This window comes from Haliotis asinina, chromosome 5 (assembly GCF_037392515.1).
Source record: "Haliotis asinina isolate JCU_RB_2024 chromosome 5, JCU_Hal_asi_v2, whole genome shotgun sequence".
Classification (NCBI taxonomy): domain Eukaryota; kingdom Metazoa; phylum Mollusca; class Gastropoda; order Lepetellida; family Haliotidae; genus Haliotis; species Haliotis asinina.
In genome coordinates this window covers 24,556,836-24,584,331 of record NC_090284.1, presented here as the reverse complement: position 1 = coordinate 24,584,331, position 27,496 = coordinate 24,556,836, and the positions used below count along the sequence as shown (strand labels likewise).

Here is a 27,496-nt window from a genome sequence, read left to right as displayed (position 1 = left end):
AGCAGAATAAAACATTTATTTACTTGGGCAACTAATGTTGCCCAACATTCAATGTCAGCTACATTTTCGTTCACTTGCAATCTGAACAAATCACAAACTGAACATCAACTATCAAAACCCCTAACCAAGATATCACATATCACCTTTCTTAGAAACACCTGCACAGAATGACATATATATATATCCCCAATATTTGCTTGCTTATAACCCTGGCCTCACACCAGGAAGTTAGTTGATAAACATGTTTTGGTCACTGCCCCGGTTTCCATTTGACCTTGGGCAGGTAATAAATTAGTGCCACTCTGACCTTCACATTTCCCTCAGTGGTAATTAATACTCCCCAACCATTAGTATATCGATCAATGAATCATTATTACATTATCAGTTACTAATGAATTTTACAGCAAAATGTTGAATGAAAATGAGATTTGGGATGGTTAGATAAAGATCTCATTATTTCAAAGTTTGCAATTTGTAACATGCAAACATACATTGTGAATATTCATGAATAATAGAGTTGATTCAGATCTGAATATATAATTAAAGTGAATATTTGAGTCTTTAAGATGATTATTAATTATGACACAGGAATGTCAGGAGGGCCTATCATGAACATATTTCATGATCAGTTAATTTTTGTAATGTCTCCTTGTTATCAACTGAAAGCAAGAACACAAACACAGAAAAATAAACAATAATTCCTGTTGTTTAATACCTTATTCAGCAACATTCAAGCTATAATGAAGTCTGGATCAGACAGTCCAGTGATCAACATCATGAGTATCAATCTAAGCAATTGGGATACAATGACGTGTCCACCTAATCCCATTAGACGCCTCTTACGACAACCATAGTCGCCTGTCAGTGAGTGAGTGCGCTTAGTTTTACGCCACACTCGGCAATATTCCAGCTATATGGCGGCGGTCTGTAAATAATCAAGTCTGAACCCCAGTCCAGTGATCAACAGTATCAACTTGCGAAACTGGGAACTGAAGACATGGGTCAACCAAGTCAGTGAGTCTGACCACCCGAAACGGTTACTCTTACCCTGTCACCCTTTGTAACAAGCATCGGATGCCGAATGCCTATTCTACCCCGAACCTTCACAGGTTTATTGTCAGTCGGTTGATGAAGAAGTGCATGATATGTGGAAGGCAACATGCACACAGTGTTCAAAAACGTTTCCAAATTTTGCTAGCTAGTCATGCAAACTATGCCTGAAAGTTAATAGCCCTTCGAATAATTCCAAAGCCTGAAATCTGAATGTAGAAACTACACAAAATATTACAAAAATGGATGAGAATATTTAAGGTATTGTTGGTATGATATAAATTTCACCATTAAGCTACTAATATGAATATTTTTATCAGGCAACATTCTTGCATGACTAAATAGTGCATCACAACATCACAAGATGGAGAGAGTGCTCATTTACAGAATGACTCCATGAAAATTCACCAATGACCATGGCCAGTGACTGGAGATTTACTAGTCCAACTGGATTTTCACTAGCCACTGGCTAACAGGCTTGTGGCTATTTCACACACTGCACGCACATCATTAGATTTACATCCCTGCTATACATGTTTCATGCTAATGTCAAGATAAGTGTTATCTTCTGTCTGTATTGGGATGGTTGGCTTGGTGATGATGGATTTTGCTCATCACCCTGAAGATTGTGGTTTGTCACCCATCATGGGCACAATGGCTGTCAGAAGCCCATTTCCTGTTATGATATTTGGGAATATTGCTAAAAGAATAAATCTTACTTATTTCTTTAATTAATGAACCATGCTGTGTATACTCAATGAAAATCCTGAGAGATCAAACATATTTTAGTAGAAGGGGTCCACACTGTCATCAAAGTCACATCTAAACTAGTCATTATCCTTAACTTGATTTGTTCAGCATATCTAGTCAAACCAAACAGCCCGATTCACATGAAGAAAATCTGTCTACACTTAACATTCACAGATATCATGAACATTTGGTTTGAAAACAAAAATTTCTGCCTCATATTTCTGAAAATATGGACAAATATCCATGAAAATATGGACGAATATCCATGAAAATATGGACGAATATCCATGTAACTAAGTTTTCCGTTTTTTGATCAACATATTCACCTAATTTCACAACTACTTCAATCAATAATGAAACCAAATTCAGACTTAAAAATCACAAAGTTCAGTTTGACCGTCTGCCTCTTTTAGCTGCTATATTTCCTATGTATAGCCCAAGTCTCAATACAATGTGTGTATGCTTGCCTGAAGATTGGTGTCTATATGTGGAACAAAATCAATAGTGCTCTTGTGCACAGATGGTAGATAAAATCCCGATGTGACTGTACATTGTATGCTGTGCTGTTTTTCAATACATATGTACATATCTAAGTGTATTGTACCATGCATTTTGCAGGATAAGCAGTAATTCCGACATTGCTCTGATATGTTCATATAATATATTCTCTTGAGGATGTTTGTGGGATTTAAATGATGGATATCATCAACATCACACATTAAATATTGTACTAATTAAGATTATAACATAACATGCATATTTAGTGCTACAACATAATATATGCATGTTTATATATAACATATTGTCTACAGCATGTACCGGTAAAGGGTTTGTGGGATTTAAATGAAAGATATCATCAGTATCACATGTATAATACTGAACTATTTAAGATTCACAACATTGCATTGTTTTGTGTTACAACGTAATACTTGCATCAAGAAATTATGCATCAACACAAAAAATGTTTGATAACATTTGTATCTAACTGTACTCATCTGACTGATAGCAATGTAGACCTTCTCTGTTAATTCATCTGAGGAATTTCCTCTCTGTTTCCGGTTTGCTGACAATATCTGCACCACAAGATATCTGAGATATCTAAACTCACTCGTGGACCTGACATGTCTATTCTCTACATAATGCAAACTTACTATAACAAACCGGGCATTGTTTAACAGACAAATTGATAAAAATGGAGGCCATAGGCACACAGAAAATTAAGTCATTTGTAAAAGTGGAGCTTCAAAATTGTTGGTGACCTTTAATTCTACACATATTGTTTCAGGGTGCTTGTAGGAGTAATTAGTGAGTATGGTTTTATGTTGCGTTTATCAATATTCCTGGAGTATCATGGCAGGGGACACCAGAAATGGGCTTTACCCATTTTACCCTAGTGAAGAATCAAAAGTGGGCCTTCAAGGTGATGGATACTTTCAGGAGGTTTATGCAACTTACATTAATACTAAATTAAACTATTTGAACTTAAATCACATTCATACATCGATAAATTCCACATCCAATTTGATAGTAAAGCAGAGACATACAAATCAACTACCTCATTTAGACAGACAAAACCCTGTTGTTGGGCTTGTTCTCTTACATGAACTCCAAATTTATGAATAGGAGAGTCTGCTCTGCAAGGTCCACTGTCTTTATCCACAGTATGTTTTGATAAAAGGAATCACTTGCATCTTTAAACTTTTGGCACCTCAACTATCGTTTTGATTTTCTGACAGTTACAAAATTATCATATGTGAGCCTGTCAACTGTCTTGTAATATTATCAATAGCAGTGGCAATGCTGTGCTCTAGAATGAACACTATCCTAGACATAAGCTTCTCTAGGTGACCTTACTATGACCTGCTCAGTGGACGATTAACTCCTGCATCCAACAAATATTGACCCAGTCACTGCAATGTGGTGTCCGGATGCTATATAGACACATAGACTTCATATCTTCGGATTGTCTGGGGGTGTGAGTGTGTGGATTTATATCTGCATCTTTTTTGCATTGTATTTGTAGTGTGGTTGAATAAGGGTGAAATGTAGAAGGAACTTGTTTAACTTGCATGCTTGCATCTTGCTGATCATGATGGGTGACAGGGTGAAGATGAACCAGTGAGACCTATGAGCATATGGGGCTGAAATATCTCGACTCAAGGTAAGCCAGGATTAAATCCACCATCATTGGTTTAGGTGTGCCCATGGGATGCAACTCTGCATAGGAAATACCAACCCTAAGTGAGTGGGTCTTTGTTTGTGCCGCCTGATGAGTGAACACTTTGACCACTTGGCTACCCCACTACCTTGAGAGTGAGTGAGTGAGTGAGTGAGTGAGTGAGTGAGTGAGTGAGTGAGTGGAAAAGCCGAGTGAGTGGAAAAGCCAAGATGAGGTATAAGTTTGCACTGGAATTTTCTTTGCTGGGAGGATTCTGAAACATATCAGGAGATTCTGACAGGAAATAGGTAAATGTTTAAATGAAAAATGAAGGACAAATAAGATCAAGACATAATCATTTCCTTAGTTTGTGCAACTGCTCTATTTAACCTGACAAATAAGGAAACTATCTGTCCTACTTACCAGCTGATTGTTCTCGAAGATATTTTCCTTCGACAGGGAGTCATAGTCACTGAAAAAACAAATACAAATACAAATGTTTAAACCTGGGACTCATGTGGAATTGTGGTATAAAAACAATTTTTTATCACATCTGTTTGTTGCATTGTGGGATTCCAGTAAGGCTGCAATGATTTGCTTCAATTGATCAAAAATCGAAACTGACACTTTAGTTTCGATAACCATTATCACTATTTCAATTCCATTATTGAATGCCTATTTAAATTACTTCCACACAGCCAAAACATGATTTTGACTCCAACAAACAAGTTTTGAGCACTGAAATAAAGTGAGAAATGACTGGTTGACGCTGGGGTAACTATCCAGTGTGAATTGTTGTTAGTAGATATCACCAAGTTGATGATGGATTTCACAGTAAAAAAGCCACCTCTGACAGTAAAATGAAATCAGATGTTTTATTTGTATATTATGAAGAATTGCATTGAAAAGGATCGAATCAAGCATACAATATTGAAAATCAAATCGAAACCGAGGTCTCGGAGATTCATTGCAGCACTACATGCCAGCATGATGTGCTGTAAACGCCTGAAGTGATGCAGGCATATAGATGTTTATAAGTATGATGACAGGCTTGGGTTAGTACATGATTAGGAAGTAATACATTCATTGCTGACAAACCAAAGGGACATAACTCTGCACTGAGAACTGTGTCAAGTAACACAAGAGGGCCATCAATGACATCTTAATCTTCTCTTAATACTTTCCACATGCGGAAAATTCTGACAAAGGTCGTATGTTCAGCCATCCATAAACTACAACACCATCAACATTTAGATTTGCTTGTATTAACTCTGATGAGCTTTACTTGCTGTGACAAGATGTAAACTATTGTATAACAAGTATACTCAATGTCTGACAAAGGCCATCCATGTCATCATGGCTGAGTTATCCACACGGAAGCACATTCCCAACTTTAGTTTTTATCCACCTTGAAACGTTTAACCTGCAGATGTCACTATTCACTGAGTCTATTCATATCCACTGACTGAGTTTATAAAAGGATTGTTACAGTAGGGATACAGGGTCAGGTACAGGACAGAAAGCTCTGCTGCCTTTTTACGTTTTTTCGTTTTATGTTGCATTCCGCAATATCTCAACAACACAATGGTAGTCTGCAAGCACTGAAATCTGGTTGTATCAAGCAGTGTAAGAGATATGTTTTGTCACGTCACGTCAAGTCAGGCATCGGCGGCATCACGACATAAGATGTCATGTCAGTGAGCTCACACTGCGATTAGTTGCATCACAAATGTCAAGGCTGCGAGTCTGTTCTAACCTGTGGAGTGTCAGCAGAAACTACGAGAAGAAACTACCACTATCCTCCAAATAATTTTGCCTAATACTGCATGAACGAGATTGCCATTAGTGTTGAATAAATCATAGAAATCAGTATAAACAGTAAAATGTGTGACAATAATTTAATGTGGGGCCAAGGTGATTGTGAAATGTTTTGTTGTTACATCCAGACAAAGTTTTTAAGATCATGAACCCTTGGTTTGTATGACCCAAACTTCAATCTTTTAAGACCTGTCATCAGTCAAACTTGGTATTGTTGCCAGTCGTTTGAGAAAACAAAGGCAAGGCAGGGTTCTACTTAACAAACAAATGTGAGTCCAGTGTGCACAATATTAGAGAAAACACACACATGCGCACGCACGCACGCACGCACGCACAAAAACAAATATCTACAGCACTATGGCACTGTTGAGCTCATGCTTGTTTATACTTGTCAAATCTAATGGTTAGTTTACCTCATTAAAGTGTGTTATACCAGTGAATGAAATAAGGCCCTGCAGTGTCCAACCACCTGACATGGGCTACATTTACAACCACCCAGTCCGATGGTCCGTTAAAACTTTTAAGTGTTCCATAGATCTGGGTAAATTCACCATATCTTGGTATCTGGTCTGATTAAATCCATTTTCGGTTGGTAACATTTTGAGGTTGCCAGCCTTTTTAAATCCTGATTAATTGAAACCATGAACTGAAGCCAGAGGTCACTAACTGCAAGCAATTGCACCTTGAACGTCTTGGCCACCTATGCCTGCACCAACACAAGAACTAACATTCTGGGCATAACAGTTCATGATCAACACTCAAACATACAGTTAGATTATGAGGGAATATTAAACAATGTCCCATGTAATACCATATTTATGAATGGTTGGTATGTAGTATTGTTAGATACCGATACCATTCATGACTTTAATAAACAAGGTATTACATGGGACATCACCTACTATTTATATACTACCCTCCCAACATTTGCAAAATAATATCTCAGAATTCAACTTAAAGGACGAAAGCATTACGCAATCAAAACAGAGATCACACATACAAACACATTTCATTTATGAAGGTCAACTTATTCTTAATATTTGTAACTCACAGACATGATTTTATTTCATAAAAATATGTACGCAGATGTAGCTATTTAACAAATAATGTTGTGAAACAAAACATCTACAATAATGCGATTTTGAGATGTGTTGTGAATGACAACCAACACTGTGTTTTGACCATGTCGCTTTGGTCACATGACTGAGTGCAAATGGTTACAGAATGCGTAATAACAATGTAGATTTATCATACAGTAATATTTTCAATGGCTGTGTAATAAAACTGTTCCTAAAGACCTGCAGCGAGTGGGAGTTATCTGTCATGGTCCAATTAGTGTTTCCAGTGTTTTCTTGTTGACAAGTTGGTGGGAAACCACTCCACAGCATTTGTTCAACTGACAATATCCTGGATGGAATTATATACGCAACAAGCAACACAAACTCTAAAGACAGACATCACAACACAGGCCATGACTCACTCGTCTGAAATCTCACTTGTCACAAACATACTTTAACAATTCATTTTTTCAATTGGGTATACTCTCACAAAAGTCAATTGTACCCACACGCACAATAAATATTTCATACAATTTAACTCCCCATTCAGGAAGTATGAAACATTTTTAAATGTTAACGCATTCAACCAACTATTCTACAAATTACATAATACAACCACCACATATATTAAGGAGCAGCACTAACATAAGCTATTTAGGCTTGTTTTCCAAACCTATCCTCTCTTTTGGAATGAAATAAAATATGTTTAAAAAAATTCAGTTGTTATTGAGATTGACCCAACAACAGACACAAAACATCCATACACTGCAATAAACCTGAATAAATATATCACAACATTTTCAAGTTCAACCTGCTCGCCTCACAACGAAACATGTCTTACATAAACATTTTCCCACTAGTCTCTCAGATGAAATGAATGCTACCCTGTACATGTGCCCCCAACTCTTGACTTGATGACATATTTTTCATACATTGTTCAACCAACCATGTTTTGTGAGAATCAAATTGGTTTACCGAAAAGCTGTATTACTTAAAACGATGATAATCCCAAATATAACGTTACAGGTAGTGTCAGATGCATATGGACACTCGGACAAGCATGTCCTGTTAACACCCAATGCAGCAGCATGCATTAGAAATATGTTTCTAATGGAACTCAAATTCAACATTTCAGTCAATAACTAAGACTACACCACAGATTCCAAAATTTCTGTCCCTCACTCCATCACTACAAATGCATGTGAACAGTGTCAAGTGTTTCTAGTTTAACTTAACCTTCTATAAAGTGGTATGTACAGTTTGACAAATATTTGCCTCGACGTTGAAGTGTCTTCAATCACACCTTCTGCATCATCATAGTCCCTATGGCAGGCAGGGGTGGGGTACCTGGCAATTAACCTGTGCAGGTAATTGACAGGGTAATTATGACAGGTATGTCAGCAATGCGTTACTGCGCACTGTCCTGATACACAGGTGATGTGTTCATATTCAGACCTGGCTGATATGATTGATTTCACATGTAATATTCTCCTACAACTCATCACAGTCACTAATATCACCATGAGTAATTATTCCTTATTACTTGTAGTACAACAACCAATTAAGACCAAATCACTGGTCGGGCAGAATTAAATTTCATCTCCATTAAGTGATATCAATCCGTGAGTTCACAGTGCAATCTACAGAAAAGATACCACATAGTCTATATTTGTTTTATCTTAATTGGCTAAATGCTTCATATCCTATTCACCATATCTGCTATTTCTTCATTTCAGTTGTATATTTTATTAATTCATTCCAGATAATTTTTGATCTATGAAAATCAGTATTGCCCATCTTGCACTTATGAATTAATTGGGAGACGGCTTGATTTGCTTCTGTCACTAACATCTTATTCAGGTCACTGACATCGACTAGTCTTTATATTCAAAAGAACACTCTTTGTAGACATGAATTGAAGCACAATATCAATGTATATTGATGAACCAAATTTTCAAAAGATTCATTTTTTATAGGCAAAATCATGTCTTTGAGTTGTTGTAGATGACCATGGTATTTTATGGATTAAGCTGCTTCTTTATTCTTTCCACACAGTGTTTCAGGATCACAACACATCCCAGCGTTTCAGGATCATTACAGATCCCTTCATCAGGTGAGGTGACAGTTGGGACTATGACGTCATCACAAGCTTACTTGTAGACTGTTATATGTGACAATGTTACAGCCTTGACTGTCCCTTCACCTGATGAATAATACCGAAACTTTGAAAGAATAAAGAAGCTTAATCCATAAAACATCTTGGTCATAAGCAAATTCAGTTTATGATAATCATTTACTTTCAATATTCATTTTTGAAAGTTTAGTTGGAGCAATTAATTTTGTTCTAAGGTTTACAAAGACATGTAATTTTCCCTGAATGGTAAGTATTACAAAGCCTGTCCACCTGTAGGAAATCAGCTTCATTGTGGCTTAACAAAGGACTTTAAACAAGACTGGGGATACACCTCTGTTCTCAGTGACTAACACTGCCCGGTGCCTATGCTTTCATCTGGAGTGATTTCCTGTGGTCAGCAAAACTAGCTGGCTGTATTTGTCAGCCTGTATATTGTTATCCATGTGTCAGCTGTTTTTGTTTATGTTTGACCTTTCCTGTTTTGATCCAGCCCTGTTAAATGTTAACCAACTCCACAGTGGGAAATAGCCTTGTCCTTAGTCACACAATAGTCTAACACGCCAGCAAGGTACAGCTGTAACTACTAGTACCTGACCACAAAGGGCTGACTGAAACAATTTGAACTCTTGTTTTATTCTTCTGTACATGCTTAAGTTAACCCATATTTATTTTCTTGGTTTACACTAACTTACTGGAAGCGAAGAGAATTTTCTGTTAGATGTTCTTGATTCAAATAATTATGCTTACACAATATTTTTTGTTTAAAAAATAGAAATAACTGGGAGATTTCTCTTCCCACCCCCATATTCCCTGCTTTATGATGATCACATGGAATTAATGCTGGCATCTTCATTAGGATACAATATCTTTTGTTGGGTGTTAAATAGACTCTCATCTTGTCTCCAAAACAAACATATCATACTGAAAACAATTTAGGTTTCTAATTAATGTTAATCATTTATGATAAAACAGAGCCCACATACTTTCTTTAGTTTTGATGAAACTGAAACTAATCCAGACCTATTCTAGACTTGCATGGACTGCATTAAATATATTGCAGTCAAGAATTTTAAACAGAAAACATAATCACGATTGCTTACTTTTATGAGGTTTCATATTTTCGAAAATGCATTTCATTTGCAGTTGAGAATATTAAGCATGTGGGAATGGGGGTGTTGCGGATGGGGGTGTTGAAAATGGTTGTCTTAATGCCCTGTCCCCTTCTCAAACACATCTTGAATGAATTTCATTGAGGAAAAGCAGGTAATTCCATGGAGGAAGTCAGTTGTAGCTGCCACATTGGCCACTTCACAGCTAAAATGTTGAACTACCACTCAACCCAAGTCTGGAGCCTAATTTGCAGGCCCTATGCATGACATACACGACCATGTCAGTCTTAGATGTGACCAGAGCTGACACCTACATCCAATAACTATGTCCACCTTGAACTATAAGCAGCCTATTTCTGCCATGACAAAAACCTTCTCTGTCTAGCCTGTCACAGCAGGATATATATAGCCTTGTTTGGTTGTTCTGGACACAAAATAGTTCATTTTACTCAGATAAGATTTGTTACGAGGAGTATTTGCCTTTCTGGGATCTGGAAAACAATCGGCTTCACCTTTTTATGTGTATCTACACAAACACTGTTCAGATGTCTAAACAGTAACACAGCAAGTGGTCATCCTTTATACAAATAGGTGCTCACAACTGAGTCAGATGACTAAATGGACACAAATACATTATTGTGAGAAAATGTACCAATACGATGAAAATAAAGCCTTCAACACAAAGCATTTCTATTTGTTGTGTGATGATTTGATCCGATCCTCTTTTAAAACTCATCCAGCAACATCGCCAACACAAAACAAAGAAAACGCTTTTCCATTTGGCCTATAGGAAGATCAAACAAGGGTTTTACACATATTAAACTAACACCTTGGGCTATTCCATCAGGCTCATTGTATGTAGTTTGATTTGTTGGTAACTTGGACTGCAAGTTTCCCCAAACCCCTCGATTATATTTTTTATATTGGAATTCATTTTTGATCTGATTGTATATACAAGGGTCATCAGATTTCCTTTGATTCTAAGAGTCAACTGTCTATCGTGAAACCCATTGTCAACTTAGCAATGTCTACTAACAACAAATGTTATTAAATTAGCCTGGTGTCAACCAATCACCTTATTTCAGTTATAAAAAATCAAAACTAACGATTCGATTGAATCGAACTAAATCGTTCCAACACACATAGTATTACAGCTATGTAAGTCCAGTGAAACCATTATATACCATTCCTAACTAATTATATTTACCCTTGATGTAAATACTGCTAAACTGATCCAATACAATCCTCCTATTATGCATATACCATTTGCAGTCCATTGGTTCATGGCTGGTAGGTGGGGGGCATTGTCTCCCAGGTGATGTGGCATCTTTTCCCCTTAGTTTAATGCACATATGCTGAACAACTATTTACTATTAAAATGCAGAGGTTTGAGAATGTGAGAAAATCTAGACTTTTTCCTTTGGGGCTTTTGCAATGCAGAAAGGCTGGGTGGAAGGAAAAGTAATATGGTTGAGGGACTGTAAGACTAGATGTATTCCAACTTGCTCCACTCCCAGCAGCTACTCAGCACACATTCACTATCAATGCTTTTAACTTCACATGTAATGTCTGACAAGCCAAATATCTAACAGCGGTCGCAGTTGACAACCATGTGGTAAGTGGCACAGAAAACAGTGAAATGTATAATTTGAATATTGATCATAGCTTTCTAAGCATGAATAAACTCGTTTGATGTTGACTGTCAAAAGGGTCTGCCCCCACAACCACAAGCAATCTGTTCACAGCTAAAAAATCTCACACAAATGGTACATTTGGGTAACAGACACAGGTACTTCTGATGACTTTCTGAAAGGCATTGTGCAATCAAAGTCTTTAAAACATCCCTAACATTTATGACACTTTCCCTACCAGGTGTGACTCCATGATGGGTGCAAAGGTCAACTTGCATCGGAAACCACATTAATCTGCTCACACCTAAAGCATCCCTGACACTTATGACATGTCCCCTCTCAGGTGTGACTCAGTGACAGGGGTGAGCGTCTAACTGTATTGGAGGCCACCTGTGTGTACAGCTGAACTTGTAAAGCTCTCTAGCAACGGATGTACTGACATTTTCCATTCCAACTAGGCATGAGGTCTACTGTTACAAATATACACTTCATCCCTTATTTCGGGGTGGATTAGAGAACAAAAGCCAATGCCAAAGACAATTTTGAGAATCTGTGAACCTGATCTGCCCCTGCAAGAGGACGTGACCATCATTAGATTCAGGGTACATTTCCAAAAATGAAGATAATCAAGAGGTACTTGATGTCTTTCCCAAAGGGGAGACAATCATGAGGAACTGGATGTCTTTCCCAAAGAGGAGATAATCAAGAGGTACTGGATGTCTTTCACAAAGGGGAGACAATCATGAGGTACTGATGTCTTTCCAAAAGGAGAGACAGTCATGAAGTACTGGACGCTTTCTCAAAAGGCAGATAATCATGAAGTTCAGGGTTTCTTCTGGGAACTGCATCAATGATAATATGATTAGACACACAACACCAGCAAGTATGTTTCAATGCTTTATCACATCCAAGCTAAGGCTGTCAATGCTGCAATCTTACTGCTTGCAAACACATTTAAAATTTCCAAAATATCCTGCCAAAACAACATGGGGAGATTATGACATGGCGAGACTGAACTGCCCACACTTTTGAAGATAAGGCACAGAATAACCCAAATAGAAAAATATAGGGATTTCTGGCTACAAGCACAATTAAGAATCTCTGTGTCTCAATCATAATTCAAAAAGTCATGAAATACCAGCCAATATATATTCTACTGAAGACACATAACATTCCACAGAAAATAATTTGTCTTAAAGTTTCATACAAAAAAAACCATTCAGATATTGTTCTAGAATGAAGGAGTGCTTGGGAAAATAAGTGTAAGGTCACTGCTCCCCACTTGCTTAAATAACATAAAGTTGTTCCCTCAGCGCCCATGATCATGCCATACAATCTGTACAGCCCAATCAGACATTACAAATCATTTACACACAAATATAATACACTATTTTTATTTAATTTATTAAACCTCCCGGTAAGAAGACAAAGACAATTCCACCACCCTATGGTTTACTTTCCTTGATTTCACAGCAAAGTAAGTGAGTGAGTTTAAATTTACACCGTACTCAACAATATTCCAACTATATGTCTGCGATCTGTCAATAATCAAGTCTGGACCAGGCAATCCAGTGATAACACTGACTGACAATTGTCAACCAAGTCAGTGAGCCTGACCACCATTCTTACTGACCACCAGATCCTGTTAGTTGCCTCTTTCGACAAGCATGGTTGCCTTTTATGGAAAGTATGGGTTGCTGAAGGCCTGTTCTATCCGAGGACCTATTTTTCACTGGTTCACAGCAAAGTGCAAACAGTTTGCTTCAATCTGAATATCTTTTATCTTCAGCATATCACCCATCTATGTGATAAAATCTATAAAATTAAGAAGGCCATTGCCAAGGTTTCCCATTTCTCTAGTTTTCATATATGATTTAGACAAACCATTTCTCCCTGTAGAAAGTGTTTTCTAAAGACCATCTGAAAAGCTCTGATACACCATACAAAGAATCAACATCATTTATCCAGCCTCATGTAAGAATGTTGAGTTTTGATTGGTTCATGTGACTCAGATAAGATACTATGTATACTCGTCACAATCCGCAAGCAGAGAGTACAAAAGTCATATCATCCCGCCATGCTGCAGTGACCACGCCAAGTGAGGAAAGGGTGCATCGCCTTCGGATCTGGAATACAACTTTGCTCGGGATTGATAAAAGCCTGGATGTGGTAACTTCTAATGGGTGTGGATTGCAGTTGTTGATAACCTTTCTGTTTGAAGTGATATATTTTGATGCACTTTTAAACAAATAAATGCTTTTAGAAATTGAACAAGGATCCTGAGACTTTTGACTACTGAGCATTATGTAACCGACAGACTTTTTCAATCAAAGTTTCATATTCGTGAATGTGACCAAAGTATGTATTCTAGATTAAAAACAGTGTACAGTGTTTAAAGTTTCATAACAGCATTCAACACAGATAATTACAAGAGCCTCTTTGTCAAATATTTGTATCAGAGATATGTGAAATTGGCCAAGGTTCAGGATTTTATCGTGTCCAGAAGTAGCACACTTTGATAACACCATCTTGAAAGTAATGAAGACTGTTTGATTTGTAGTGACTCCCAGAAAGATATATAAAATCTGGCTGGTGTAGAGACAGACATGCTGATAGGGCCTCATCCATCTCACCATGCCAGTGTGTTATGCTTGAACACCTATGAACATATACCATACATATGGCAAAAAATAAATAAACATATAAAGGGCTCCAGATAATTTTTCAACATGAGGAGTACGTATGCCTGATTTTTTCAATATAAGAATGCTGGAAAAAGGTAAGAGTACATTTAAAGTACTGAATAGGATTTAATGGTGTGTAAATAATCTTGTATTTCGTTTCATGTATGTACCACAACATTGCTACTCTTGTGTAACCAGGTCAATAAACAATAGAGCTATACTTTTTCAGATAAATACATCCATAAATGATTCTGAGACCGTACACCATTGCTGTGGTGCGCATCTGCTACGTTTTCTGATTTCCAAATCCAAATCAAACTGAAATAAGGCAGGCATTAACAGATCTAACTCCACATCAAACATTCTTTAAGAATACAAAAACAAACGTGTTTCAAAGGAATGTTGACAGCCTAAAACCAAAGCTGCTATTGTTTAAAAAACAAATACTGATTTCAAATTTAGATTTTATCTACATTTCATTTTGGCTAAATCTGAACCGAATGTTGTGAATCATAATTGCTGTTTGGAAAGCAACAGATGTCTGAAATAGACTTAACTGGTTGTGAAAATGAAACACAAAAACAAATTCCAGGTCTCATGTCAGGTTGCCGTCCAAGTGCAGGCATCAGAATAAAGAATAAAAGTAGGCATTGTAAGTGAGTAAATAGGGGAACTGATGACTGACAAACAAAATATATTTTCAGCTTGCAGGTAAATGAACTATGGTTTTGGAGATGCATAACTGAAATCTTGAGTCAAGTCAGATTGTAATGTTCTATGCACAGTTGTTTTATTGCCTGAATATATTCTATCTCTAACCTTTGAATATCACCAGCTGACATTTGCTGATCTCTGTAGCTCTACTAAAAGGTTTTACCATGAACATTATATTGCTGAATCAGCATATCCTGGTTGGAAGAACACATTAATGCTAATTCACCAAAACCACAGGTAGATTATCTTACCAAGTCAAAACACCCATCCCTATTGACCAAAGAAAACAACTTTAACATTCACTTCAAACCTATATTGATATAATTAAGTAAAGAAAAAGAAGGAGAAAGGTCATGCTAGTGTTCAGTGAAAAATATATTGCATTACCATATGTCATGAAATGTCAATGTTATAATATAATACACAACAGAAGTTAAGGAATAAGAAACAAGAAATTAACTATAGTATTATGAAAGAATCAGGGATTCTTTAAGTTCTTTTAAGCAGCATAAATTAAATATTCTTTGTAACAGAACTTGTGCACACATGTAATGTCACATAATCTCCTTATCTACACACTTAGTTCTTTTTCGACCAACTAAAAAGAATAATTTGGAATTCTTGAGTTTAATCTTACTATTGTGACTTGTCAAAACAAATTTCTACACATCAGTTTTGGGTTCACATTCAGCTATATAGCATTACATTCTATTATATTAGCCATAACATATTTCGACATACAAAGTCAAAACCATCTATGTCGTTATTTCCTATTAGTTTGGCCAGTTAATCCTTCAACAATACCATGAACACTGAATACCAAGTTTTAATAAGCAATAACAAGTGGCTATTCATCTTGTAAGCCATTCTTCTGTTTGCCATACAGAGTATATTGTGAGCGTGGCTACTAACTTGACCCATGTGTGGAAGTCTCGGGAGGGGTACCCCCCTCCTGGACATTGTTGGAGATATTAGTCACCTATGCTCTGGACCAAACGGCTGGGGTCTATAGCCAGTTTAATAGCCTGGTCTGCCATGTTTACTGTCACGATTTGGTGCGGACTGGATTAAATATTACTCAACTCTTTACATACATAACATGACAGTCAGAAGGGCAGCATAGCGACCAATACTTATTGCAGTTTTATTACATACAGATTCTTACACAATAGAGTCGTTAGAGGGGGATATTGAGTGTGTATACCATGGGAAACTGGTCTGATATTCTGTCATACCCAACAAAGGGTAATGGGTGGGTGGGTTTGTGTTCGGGATGCTAGGACACTCCCTGTTTTGTCACAGCTGACAATAACGGGTTGAAGCAACCATTTCTTTACTCCATGTAGTTACCACTCTTAGAGGAATGGCCAGTTGAAAGTCCTTGTGATATGGATCTAAGTCATTCAAGCACTCATTCACTGTTTGATTACAAACAGTCCAAGCCTGTTAAACCTGGCCATGAACTCCCCCGTGTAGATTTTTGAAAGAAAATCATTTGAGGAAGATGACATCAAAGAAAGTTAACAGATTGTTTTGAAATGCTCCAAAAATTTTCAATAATTTTGTTTTTATATTTGTTCATGTCATTTATTTCCTGATATATTCACAGACATGTGAAGACATTAGAGGTGATCATCTTCCTGTTCTTTTCAACTTCACCATCATTTGACATTTCTGTCACAGGTTGGAGGTGGGAGACTTCATTGTCAGGATGAGTCATGTTGCAACTAAACTGTCAGCTTAGAAGACATTTTGTTACAAATGGACTTAAATGAAATTAGAAACCATTGCATCCTGCTGTTACTTCTATGTTGACAATTGAAATATGTAAGTTTCAAGCAAGACATAACAGAAGGTTAATTTTACCCTTACCTATTTTGATGGAACTGTAGATTCATTTCTAAAAATTCAAGTTTGTTCAATTAAGATTCTTAAAAGAAGAGTAAGTTGGTGGGGTAGTCTTGTGGTTAAAGCGTTTGTTTGTTATGCTGAAGACCCGGGTGCGATTCCCAACATGGGTACAGTGTGTGAGGGCCAATTTCTGGTGTCCCCTGCCGTGATATTGCTGGAATATTGCCAAAACAGTAAAACTGAACAAAACTAAACTCACTCTTCGAAGGAATTTGAATGAGCAGGGTTGGAGGACATGAGGACTGGAGACTTTGCAGCTTGTGGGTTATCGTAACCAAATGGTTGTCACTCACTGTACTCCCGGGACTTTATATTTATTTATATTCATATACCTGAATATTGCTGAGTTTAAGCTGACAGCAACAAAATTCAATATATAAATGGTAGGATTACTCACTAACTCCATCTGTGTGTTCACTACAAATATCAAATGTAATACCTCATACCTAAAAAGTGGAGCTGGCAGCTCAATACAGTAAAGGATATTAATATTTAAACATGAGCCATAAGCAGCAGTCTCAGCAGTAACCTGACAAAAACATTGTATGATATTATCCAGTGTCATTAAATTCTTCTATATGTTATACATCAAGAACTTCCAGCAGTTGTGAATATTTTACGTAGCTAAGGCTTGGTCCTGTATCACATATCAATTTATTTGTTCCCTGGCTAGTCAAGTTGCCAGTATTCAATGGATAAAGGGACATTTAATCAGATTATTGCGTGAGGGTTATATAGAGACTTATCTCATGAGTGTATATACACTTACTTCATGGTTGAGTTACCATGGAATTTACCTTCCAAAGCTTTACTCCTTACACATATAACACCTGATTGGATATTTGTACATTTTGTTTTCTATTCTTAACAATTAAAAGGTTGTCTTCAGACACAAATTAAACACATAAAATGTAATAACAAGGGAACTGTGTTCTGATTGTTGAATGCTGTAATCCTTACATATGTGATCAAAGGCAAAAGTAAAACCTGAAAACATAAAAAAGCAGTCTATGTGAACTGTTCATTGCACTACTATAGTACAGAATTATATGCTATTCGTTTCTCTGCTACATATCAGTCTGAGCTCTGACAGGTAAGGGGAAGGGGCTGGGTAGGTTCGCGGTTAAAGTGTTAAGGCATCACATCACCAAAGGCCTGGGTTCTCCACATGGGCACAATGTGTGAAGTTCACTTCTGGTGTCCCCTGCTGTGATACTGCTGGAATACTGCTTAAAACAAATTGGCATAAAACTAACCTTCCTTAGTCAATTTGATAGTAGAGGGTTTGTCTCTTTATCTAATCTGTTGATCTCACAAATGTTCCTTCCTTTACTGATAAAATACTGTCACTCATCCACTATCAAATACAATTTGAGTTGTCGTGAGTCACAGATATAAGATAGTCAACTTCAAGGTGTCGCTCATTCATTACTCATTTGTTACTGAACTTCCTTCAACATGACTGGGGTGGTATAACTAACAAAGATCACATCCAGCTCCTTATGTTCTGCTGATGCTGATATGCAATACTTCCCTACTGAAATGGATACCTGCCACTGCCACAAAACACATCAGCATACTGTATTTGTTGATGAATACCATTTGTTCTTTTATTGCTCTACTTATATTCCACTATATGACAGCAGTCTGAAAATATTCATACCTGGACTAGATAATCCAGTGATCAACATCATGTAACCCTGATGTATGCAGTATGATACAACGATATGCATTAAACAAGTCAGTGAGTCTGACCACCCAATACTATTTGATGCCTCTTATGACAAGCACGGGTTGATGAAGATTAACTCAAAGCCAGATATTCACATGTTGGTTGAATATCAAACAACAAAACATAAAACTGGAAAGACTGTGGCTCGATACTTCAATTTCAAAACCAGATTTAACACCTTTCTACTTCCTACTACCTGTCTGAATGTGCTACTCTTGGGGAGGCCTAACAGCAGCCCTTCTAACAGAACAATAGAGGTGTCACATGAGGGCGGACTCAGGACTGATGATCAAACTTTACAGGTAGTCTCTACATTAAGAGTGAATACTGGCTAAGCTACATACAGCAACATGGGGGTAATATATGTTTGTACAGTTTGAAGTCTTCATCTTGTTATCACTAAACTCAAACATAACTGGTTTGAATACTGCACATACTTCAGAAAAGACCAGATACGAGAATAAATGTTTTCTGACACGTACCACATTCCACCAGGACAGAACTATTTTTAGAAATAACTGAACAATGTAATCTAAAAGTATCCTGGCAACATTTAGAAACACAAACATTAACTGAACAAGCCACTTGTGACACTAATGTCTCGTGCCAGCATGTTGGTTACATCAGAAAATGCTTACTCACTATATAGTAATGTATTTTCTTAATTCTAGGATTTTATACAATAACTAGATACGCAGATTCAGCATTCTGAATTTGTCAGATTCCTGTCAAAAACATTTCTACAAAATGATTAACCTTGGTAACACAAGCATACTTAAATATGATGTAAGAAAGCACTGACTTGCTTTACTAAATCCTGAATGTGACCTGCAGCTGCATGAGCTATGGAGTGAAGCAGAGAGTATAACACTGGGCTGGTCCCCAACAGTCAGTACTAGTCATGAAGCTATGCAGAACAGCGTACACCGCAGGACCAGACTGTTTGCTATACCCTTCAATCATGGATCAGTGCTCATACTATCAACCACTCAATTGCCTGGTCCAAAATCACATGTTTTCAGGTTACCAGATCAAGCTGGAATATTGTTGCCTGCAGCCAAATACAACATTCACTCACTCACTCACTCACACTCCTGTATGAAACAAATTTACATACACTCACTCACCCAAGTAATGGGGTGGCCAAGTGGCAAGAGCACTTGCAAAGACCTGGGTTCTATTCCCAACATGGATTAAGTCATACATCACGAACAGTTTGAAAGAATGATAACTGACCCATACTCTTCCTTTACCTTTAAAGCATATATGGAAATGAGAGACAAAAATAAGGGTCCTCATATACATGGACAAAGCATCTACCAGTTAGTCACATCTTAAAAATGAGTGGGTACATTGTCATATTCACTGAAGATAAAGTATGTTGGCTTCCCTGTGTTCAAAAGCCATTGATAACTGGGACTTCATGGCAGATGATTTTGCACATACATAGTGGAGCAATGACTCAAACCTTTGTGACATACATACACCAGCATTCTCTGTGTCATCAGTTTCACAAAGCCGTGGACAATTGAAACAGCTAAATGAGGCGACTACTCACTTCACATAATTTGATGATTAGTACCACTGTGTTGGAAATGTGTTGCTGGATTCAGTTGAGGAATTTGGTTGTGAAATGTTTAAAACTTTTTCCTCTGAAAAAATTCCCACATGCTACAGAAAAGAAGTCATTCATCTCATTCCTACTTCGAACTAGGGCTCTTTTCACAAAGCACTGGAGGAGATCGTAAGTCACTAAGGTAACCTAAAAGCAATGTTAAAGAAGGGAAGTTAAGGATAACCTTAGTAAATGTTGCTTCATGAAAGGAACAGACCAGTCCCATGTAGCTGGGATATTGCTGAGTGCGGCGTAAAACTAAGCTCACTCACTAGGGAAAGGAGTCTGGATACCTCCTTTCCCCAAAGGTTTCCCCTAAGGTGATCATAAGTCACTAGGGTAAGCTTAGTGCACTGTTAAAGAATGGGAGAAAAGACATGAAAAGTCGACCAGACTGGGCGCTATTACACAAAACAACCTAGTCTCCAGTAAAGTATGCTTGTCTGCAGTATGGTTTTCGGATTTTGTGACTTGGTCATTTAGTCACTGCATGTTCCTCTACGGCATCATCGTTTGTTTATAAAATTCAATCACTGGTTTGTCGAGTCCAGACAGGGGATAACACATAGCTAGAATTATGCTGAGTACAGCGTAAATACCAATTCCACCCACCTGAACTTGTGGATCTTATTCATGTGTATGCACTGTTTAAAGTCTGACATGACTACAAGTTCAATGCTTGGTAAAAATGTCTCATTTGTGATTTTTTATAAGCACCAAAACATTCTGATGGATGAATATCCTGTGGAAAGAACATTTTTGGCATAATGATTAGGGAAACCTACTAGTAAGATATATATACATATCTTTGTGGAAATTCAAACTAACAAATGTAGTGCTTTGCCTTTACTTTGCATGACATGGGAACAAACAGCCAGGGACTCTATGTTGACTAAGGTGTAAAGCTACACAAGTGTTATTCTAAATCTTATTTCATCTCAAGTGGCAGCTACAACCCCACAGCCGAAGTTGACATTTTCTTGATTTATCAGCACTGGTAGGTTTAGTGTCTTAAAAGTCTGTCATACAGGCCCTGAAATGTGTATATCCTAGCCTGCCTCACAGTCCCTGAACCACATTATTTTCCCAATTGCCTTACTAAGCCCTCACTGCTTAGTAATGTTAAAGCTCTAAATAAAGCAAGTCTAGATTTCCTCAGGTTCACGTCTCTGGTCTTTTGGGGGCTGCTTTTTATTTTAAATGGGTTTATTTGTTACAGTTAAATTATATATTCAGAGACTATTAGTCTTAGCCTAAGAAGGCCCATGCACGCATATAATGTTTGGCAAGTCTAGATTTCCACAATTTCTGAAAATACTTCTCTGAGCTCTTTCTTATTATATTTAATGATTAGTTTTTTCTGTAAATAATGATCATTTCAAGGACTAGATTTTCGTCTAGTATCTAAACTGCTGATATGTTATAAGCTGGTAAGTATATGTGCTCGAATCAACGGTGTACAGTAGGTGTTTTAAGATCAGAGCATATTGCATGTGCAATCTAGGTCAGTAGATATATTATATGCACCTTGGATCTCCCTTCAGCGACACCTGTCAGTTGGCCAACCTATTTAATGTTTATCTGTGAATGTGTGGTCATCTCCTTGATCTGTGAGTCAGGAAGGACTAGTTACTCTACTTCTCACAAATCAGTTAATTATTCAGCATACTGTGCACCTTGAATTGGTGGTCAATCATCTAATTTGGAATCAGTACTCCTCTACACAGCTGCAATGTTGTCAATCTATACATCAGTCGGTGAACATTCTGGCTTGATCTGATTATCTCAGGCCTGACCATACCTAAAACTTTGGTACCACTGACACAAGTATCTGAGTCTCAGGCCTGACCATACCTAAAACTTTGGTACCACTGACACAAATATCTGAGTCTCAGGCCTGACCATACCTAAAACTTTGGTACCACTGACACAAGTATCTGAGTCTCAGGCCTGACCATACCTAAAACTTTGGTACCACTGACACAAGTATCTGAGTCTCAGGCCTGACCATACCTAAAACTTTGGTACCACTGACACAAGTATCTGAGTCTCAGGCCTGACCATACCTAAAACTTTGGTACCATTGACACAAATAATCAATAAACATGACATTCATTTTACAATGGAAACAATTCTATTTCTTTTCGGTATGAGATAAATACATAGTATAAATCAGAATTTGCAAGACTTGGGTCAAAAATCATCTTCTAAATAATGAAGTATTTATTTCTTACAGTAAACATCACCAGTTGTGTCCTCTGACCAACATGATCTACCTGCCTCCATCCCCACTGCAAGTAATTAAACAAATGAACTAGCTCAACAAATAATTCATTGCTTCTGGAAATGACTTGTTTATATCACTATTACATTAATATTTGAAGAACATATTTTGTTATCTTGGATCACTTCAAAACAGATATGGGGAATGTCATTAAAGAGTTAATGAGTGAGTGAGCAAGAGTTGTGATTAACACTGCTTTGATGAAGATCAATTTATTCCATAGTATGTCCATGTGTTTTGAAAGCAGGAAGTGATGAAGCTTGTGTACCAGAGCCCTTCCTTAGAGAGTCAATATGCTTTCCCCCAACCTTTCAGTATTTAAGCAATATGAAAGACCAGGCGTTAAGCAGAACTGAACTCAGGCCTGGCCATATCTTTGCCAAAAGACAGAATGTTTTAAACACAAGGCTACACCATCCCTTAAATGTCACTAAAGAACAAGCAAATCATAAAGAATACGGCACATAAATGGGACCAATAATAACATAGAGCAATGTGTCTCCATGCCAATATTAAATTTTTTTTGTGAATAAATGATCACTTAAATATATTAGAACCATATCTTAGCTTGAATAAGTTCTTTTTATGTGAATCTCAACCAAACATTAATTCTGACCCCCATTTCATGGTGCAGAAATAAAGTCACGATTTATCAAACACACGCTGGATCATTAACATTGCCAATAACGTCTTCTACTTTGCAAGGAGGAAATTGATTGCTCGTCTTTTGCTTGATTAAACTCGGGTCTCTTGCAGTTTGGACTTAATTATGGATATATATTGATACAGCAGGGATGTAATGATCCCAGCTGAGCCACCGTCAGGTATCATGTTTGAAGTCAATACCTATGGTAAATGAAATCGTGCACCAAACCTCACATCGAATACATAACAACATAATAGCCAGCTATTACAGAAACATAAAGGAATCATGACGCAAGAAAATCAATAAAAAAATTCACTTGCCAAAATTGCAATGGATTTCAATTTATCAGTGTCAAAGAGACGATGATATAAATGACTTGGAGGACGTAACAGTACCATGAGAATGCTATCTGCCTTGTTTCTAATGGGTACTTGATCATGCAGTCCATATTTAAATGTCCCTCTCAATCTCAGGCTGTGCATCACTAAAGCAGCAAAAATAGCCATATCAAGGACACAATTTCAGCACATGGAGCTGGTTACTGACTTACTGCTGAGCTTGTAATTATGTACACGCATTAGCAAAATAATGAATGAACCTCTCTGAGAGATGGGTGCTTCTACAAAAGCAGAGAAGAAAAAAATTGTTTCACAGATGATGTGATGAGTTAGTTCAATACAGCAGGGGACACCAGAAATGTGATGTATGTATTCTACCCATGTGGGAAATCAAACATGGGTCTTCAGCATGATAAATGAACACTTCAACAACTTTTGTTACCTCGCCACCCCTGATGCGATGAAGACTACAATATCTTAAATTTGGATGGCCCACATACCAATCTTAGTGCTTTAGGTCATGTAATAATAATCAAATTTTTATTGTGTTCATTAAAATTCTGTCAATCTGATTGGTTAACTGGGAACACTTCTTTTGATTTCATTTCCCAATGAATCTGAAAAAAATAAGCCATGCCCACCGAACCGGACTACTTTCGGACCTGAGGAATGTCGGGGAATACCTTTACACAGCGAGGGAATTCCCTTGCACTCGGGTACCTTAATGAACTTTGGGTAAAGTGATACATTGTGATTAACATAAACAAACAACTCAAAATTATCCGTGAACTTTAATAACATTGCAACACCTCGACAAGAGCATGCGCACGTTGGAACATCAGTTCATGGCATCGCAATCCCAGTCACATCACACCCTCTTTCTACTTGCGCAAATACTACAATCTCAGTTCCACTAACTTCATACCATCGGGCTTCATTTCCATTTCTCACTTTTCAAACTGTCTCTTTCAGTTCGCAGGTAGTAATTCAAATGTTTGAACTTGAAACTTTGCCGATACTGGGACGCGTCACGTCGAGTTGTTCCACTCTGATTCGCCGACCGATGTTAGCTTGGTTGATTGACAGCTGTTTGGGGGTGCTCTATGCTGATTGGCTAATGGTTTGGCAGGCGTGTCATTTTATGTAAATGAGTCACCTGAGTCATGTCACGCCATTACCGAATTCTTACACCGAAAATGTTAATCGGTGGTAACAAAGATATCTGTTTCGATGAATATTATTATGTTTAAAGAAAATATTGTTGACAGGGTACAGTATTTGTTGATGAATTTAATTATAGGGATTCATACAGTTTGCACATTGGTTTTTATTTTCATACTTCAATGTAACAAAAGAAATACACAGTCAATCCTTAATTCAACCAAACAAATTTTAGTTCACTCTCGACCTAGCAAATCTTAGTGCTTTAGGCCATGTCATATTCAAGGTCATGTCATATTCAAACAAACAAATTTTAGTTCACTCTCGACCTAGTAAATCTCTCGGTACACTTCTACCATGTATATCTCCAATGGTCTTATTACAGAGCTTTAGGGCCTATTCTATAAAGCAAATCTTAGTGCTCTAGGTCATGAAGCACAAGGCATTTTCCATGAAGCAGTCACTGCTCTATGTTTATGTGTAAATGATTATAAAGCGTGATCATTCCAAAGAAGGAATGGAGACCTGGGTGACGTGGTACAAAGCAATCTTAGGGCTAAGGTGATTGTAAATTCCATCCCTTAACATAGACTCAAGGTAGTCTTAGCTCTATGGTTGTATTGTACAACAGAAACCAGGTTGTACAAAATCATAAACTGTGATAGAAATTCAACTAAAATAATACAACTGTTTGTCAGAGATACATCATTTTGCAAAGAGGAGTTTTCACCATAATTTCTGACATCAGTAGAGAGAATACAAGTTACCAAAGATCTTCTGCGCATAATGTTCTTTTACCAGATAACAAAACATGAGCAGACTCATTATGTCACCAAACATGTTCAAAAGACAGCAGGTCAACCATGCCTTATCTCATGGTTGACACTGTCTATTTTCTATATTTAGAGTCTATATCCATCTAGTCATTGTAAAATTTGGTCATTATGAGAGTTAGCCACCTCCGCAATTTCCGTCAGGGACATACAAACAAGAAATATTTGATAAAGAATTTATATCCCCCCTTCCCCTGATAGATCTCCAATGAGTTTGCATACATTATCTGACCTAATTTCAAGCCCACATTGTCAGGTTTTCCTTGAAAGGTAGCGTGGGAATCTTGAAGAAACACACCTCCCGTCTTACAGCAGTGCAAATAATTTCTACCACGTGTTTGTGGATATTTATGTAAGAACTAAGCAATTACCACAGCAGGAGTGGTACATAATTTCATTAATATTTGTACTGTCACATACTTCAGCAATGTACTGGAGTGAAAGGGCCATTGTCAGAATCTTAATCATAATGACTGAATATTTAAGGGCCTTTTGATTCGCTTATTGCAGAAAATATAAATGATTGTAATTTCAATAACACATATATCAAAGCTATTTTGAAATACTGATAACAAATTCTAATGAAATCAAGCATATCTCATTCCAAAAGACTTCTGTTAAGAAATAATTGATAGTTACGGGGTATGAAAAGTGATGGTTTGAACATAACAAGTAAGTATTTATACTTAATTTTGATTATAGAAACTTTGCTCCAAATTTCTGATGATATATGGTGCATATATCTATCTACACTTTCAGTTTTATCAACGTACTGTATTTCTAACAATGACTTTGTCAAGAATGAATCAACCATGATACCACTTAGGCGTTTCATCAGAAACAGATGAAACATATCATAATATCACATTACCCTGAAACTGTATGACTAAATCATAATATCATAAAACTAATACACATAGTTTCAAACTCTCTGGTGCAAAAATACACCACTTTCCATTAATGGCAAATGATAACTATAGTGTCAAAGCCAAGAATACAAGCACCAGATGTGTAACCATGGAGATTTACATTGCTCATTTGATTTACACAGGCGATAAGACAGTATGAATTTGCACTTGAGTTGTACAAGTGATAACTAGTTGTGAAGGAGATGTCATATAACTACCTTCCCGTCTTTTAATGTAAACATTATAGTAATGAACTAACAAAGAGCAATGCTAGGAGTGTCCTTATTTATGTTATCATTCAGTGCCCGTAGGTGTCCTGTGTAAGCGTCAGCCCACGCAAAATTTATGCTGGCCGTAATTGCTACTTGGCTGATAACACCATGATGATACCCTTAATATCAACCACTGTTGTGTATGGTTTACTTGCAGGAAGGGCAATGGGGTAGTCTAGTGGTTAAAGCATCCGCTTGTCATACCAAACATACAGGTTTGAATCCACACATAGTTACTATGAGTGAAGCCCATTTCTCATGTCATCGTCATGACATTGCTGGAATATTGCTAAAAGCAACTTAAAACCACACTCACCCACTACATGCAGGAAGCTGTCATGTGCCTTTTTACTGCTGAGTGTGGTATTAAATGACAAAGCAATCACACAATCATACATGTGCTCTGAGTTTCAGAAGAACGGAAACATTATCTCCCACATTAGTGTCACAGTATTTTGAATGGTGGTTTATATGCCACAAGAAAAATTATTTTACCTCTGATGAAAAAGTAACCTGATATTGTAAAAATTTCATAGTTTCCATTCAACCATGAATTTGGATGCTTTGTTTTTCTGATTTGTCCAACAAGGATAAAAGAAATTCCATGCAAATTTTTTCACTTCACACCAATGCTTTGTATTCAGAACAAGGTGTACTTGCAGGGTAACGAAGGCTCACACAAGTAATTGG

General features: G+C 37.1%; 1 protein-coding gene across 1 annotated transcript in view; it reads right to left on the bottom strand.

The window, feature by feature from the left end:
- The window catches only part of LOC137283178 (MICAL-like protein 2), a 60,783-nt gene that overhangs the window by 21,785 nt on the left and 11,502 nt on the right, over window positions 1-27,496 (bottom strand). The window contains exon 3 of the mRNA XM_067814621.1: window positions 4,382-4,430. Within this exon, the coding sequence (XP_067670722.1) occupies window positions 4,382-4,430 (49 nt within the window). The remainder of the gene's footprint in view (window positions 1-4,381; window positions 4,431-27,496) is intronic.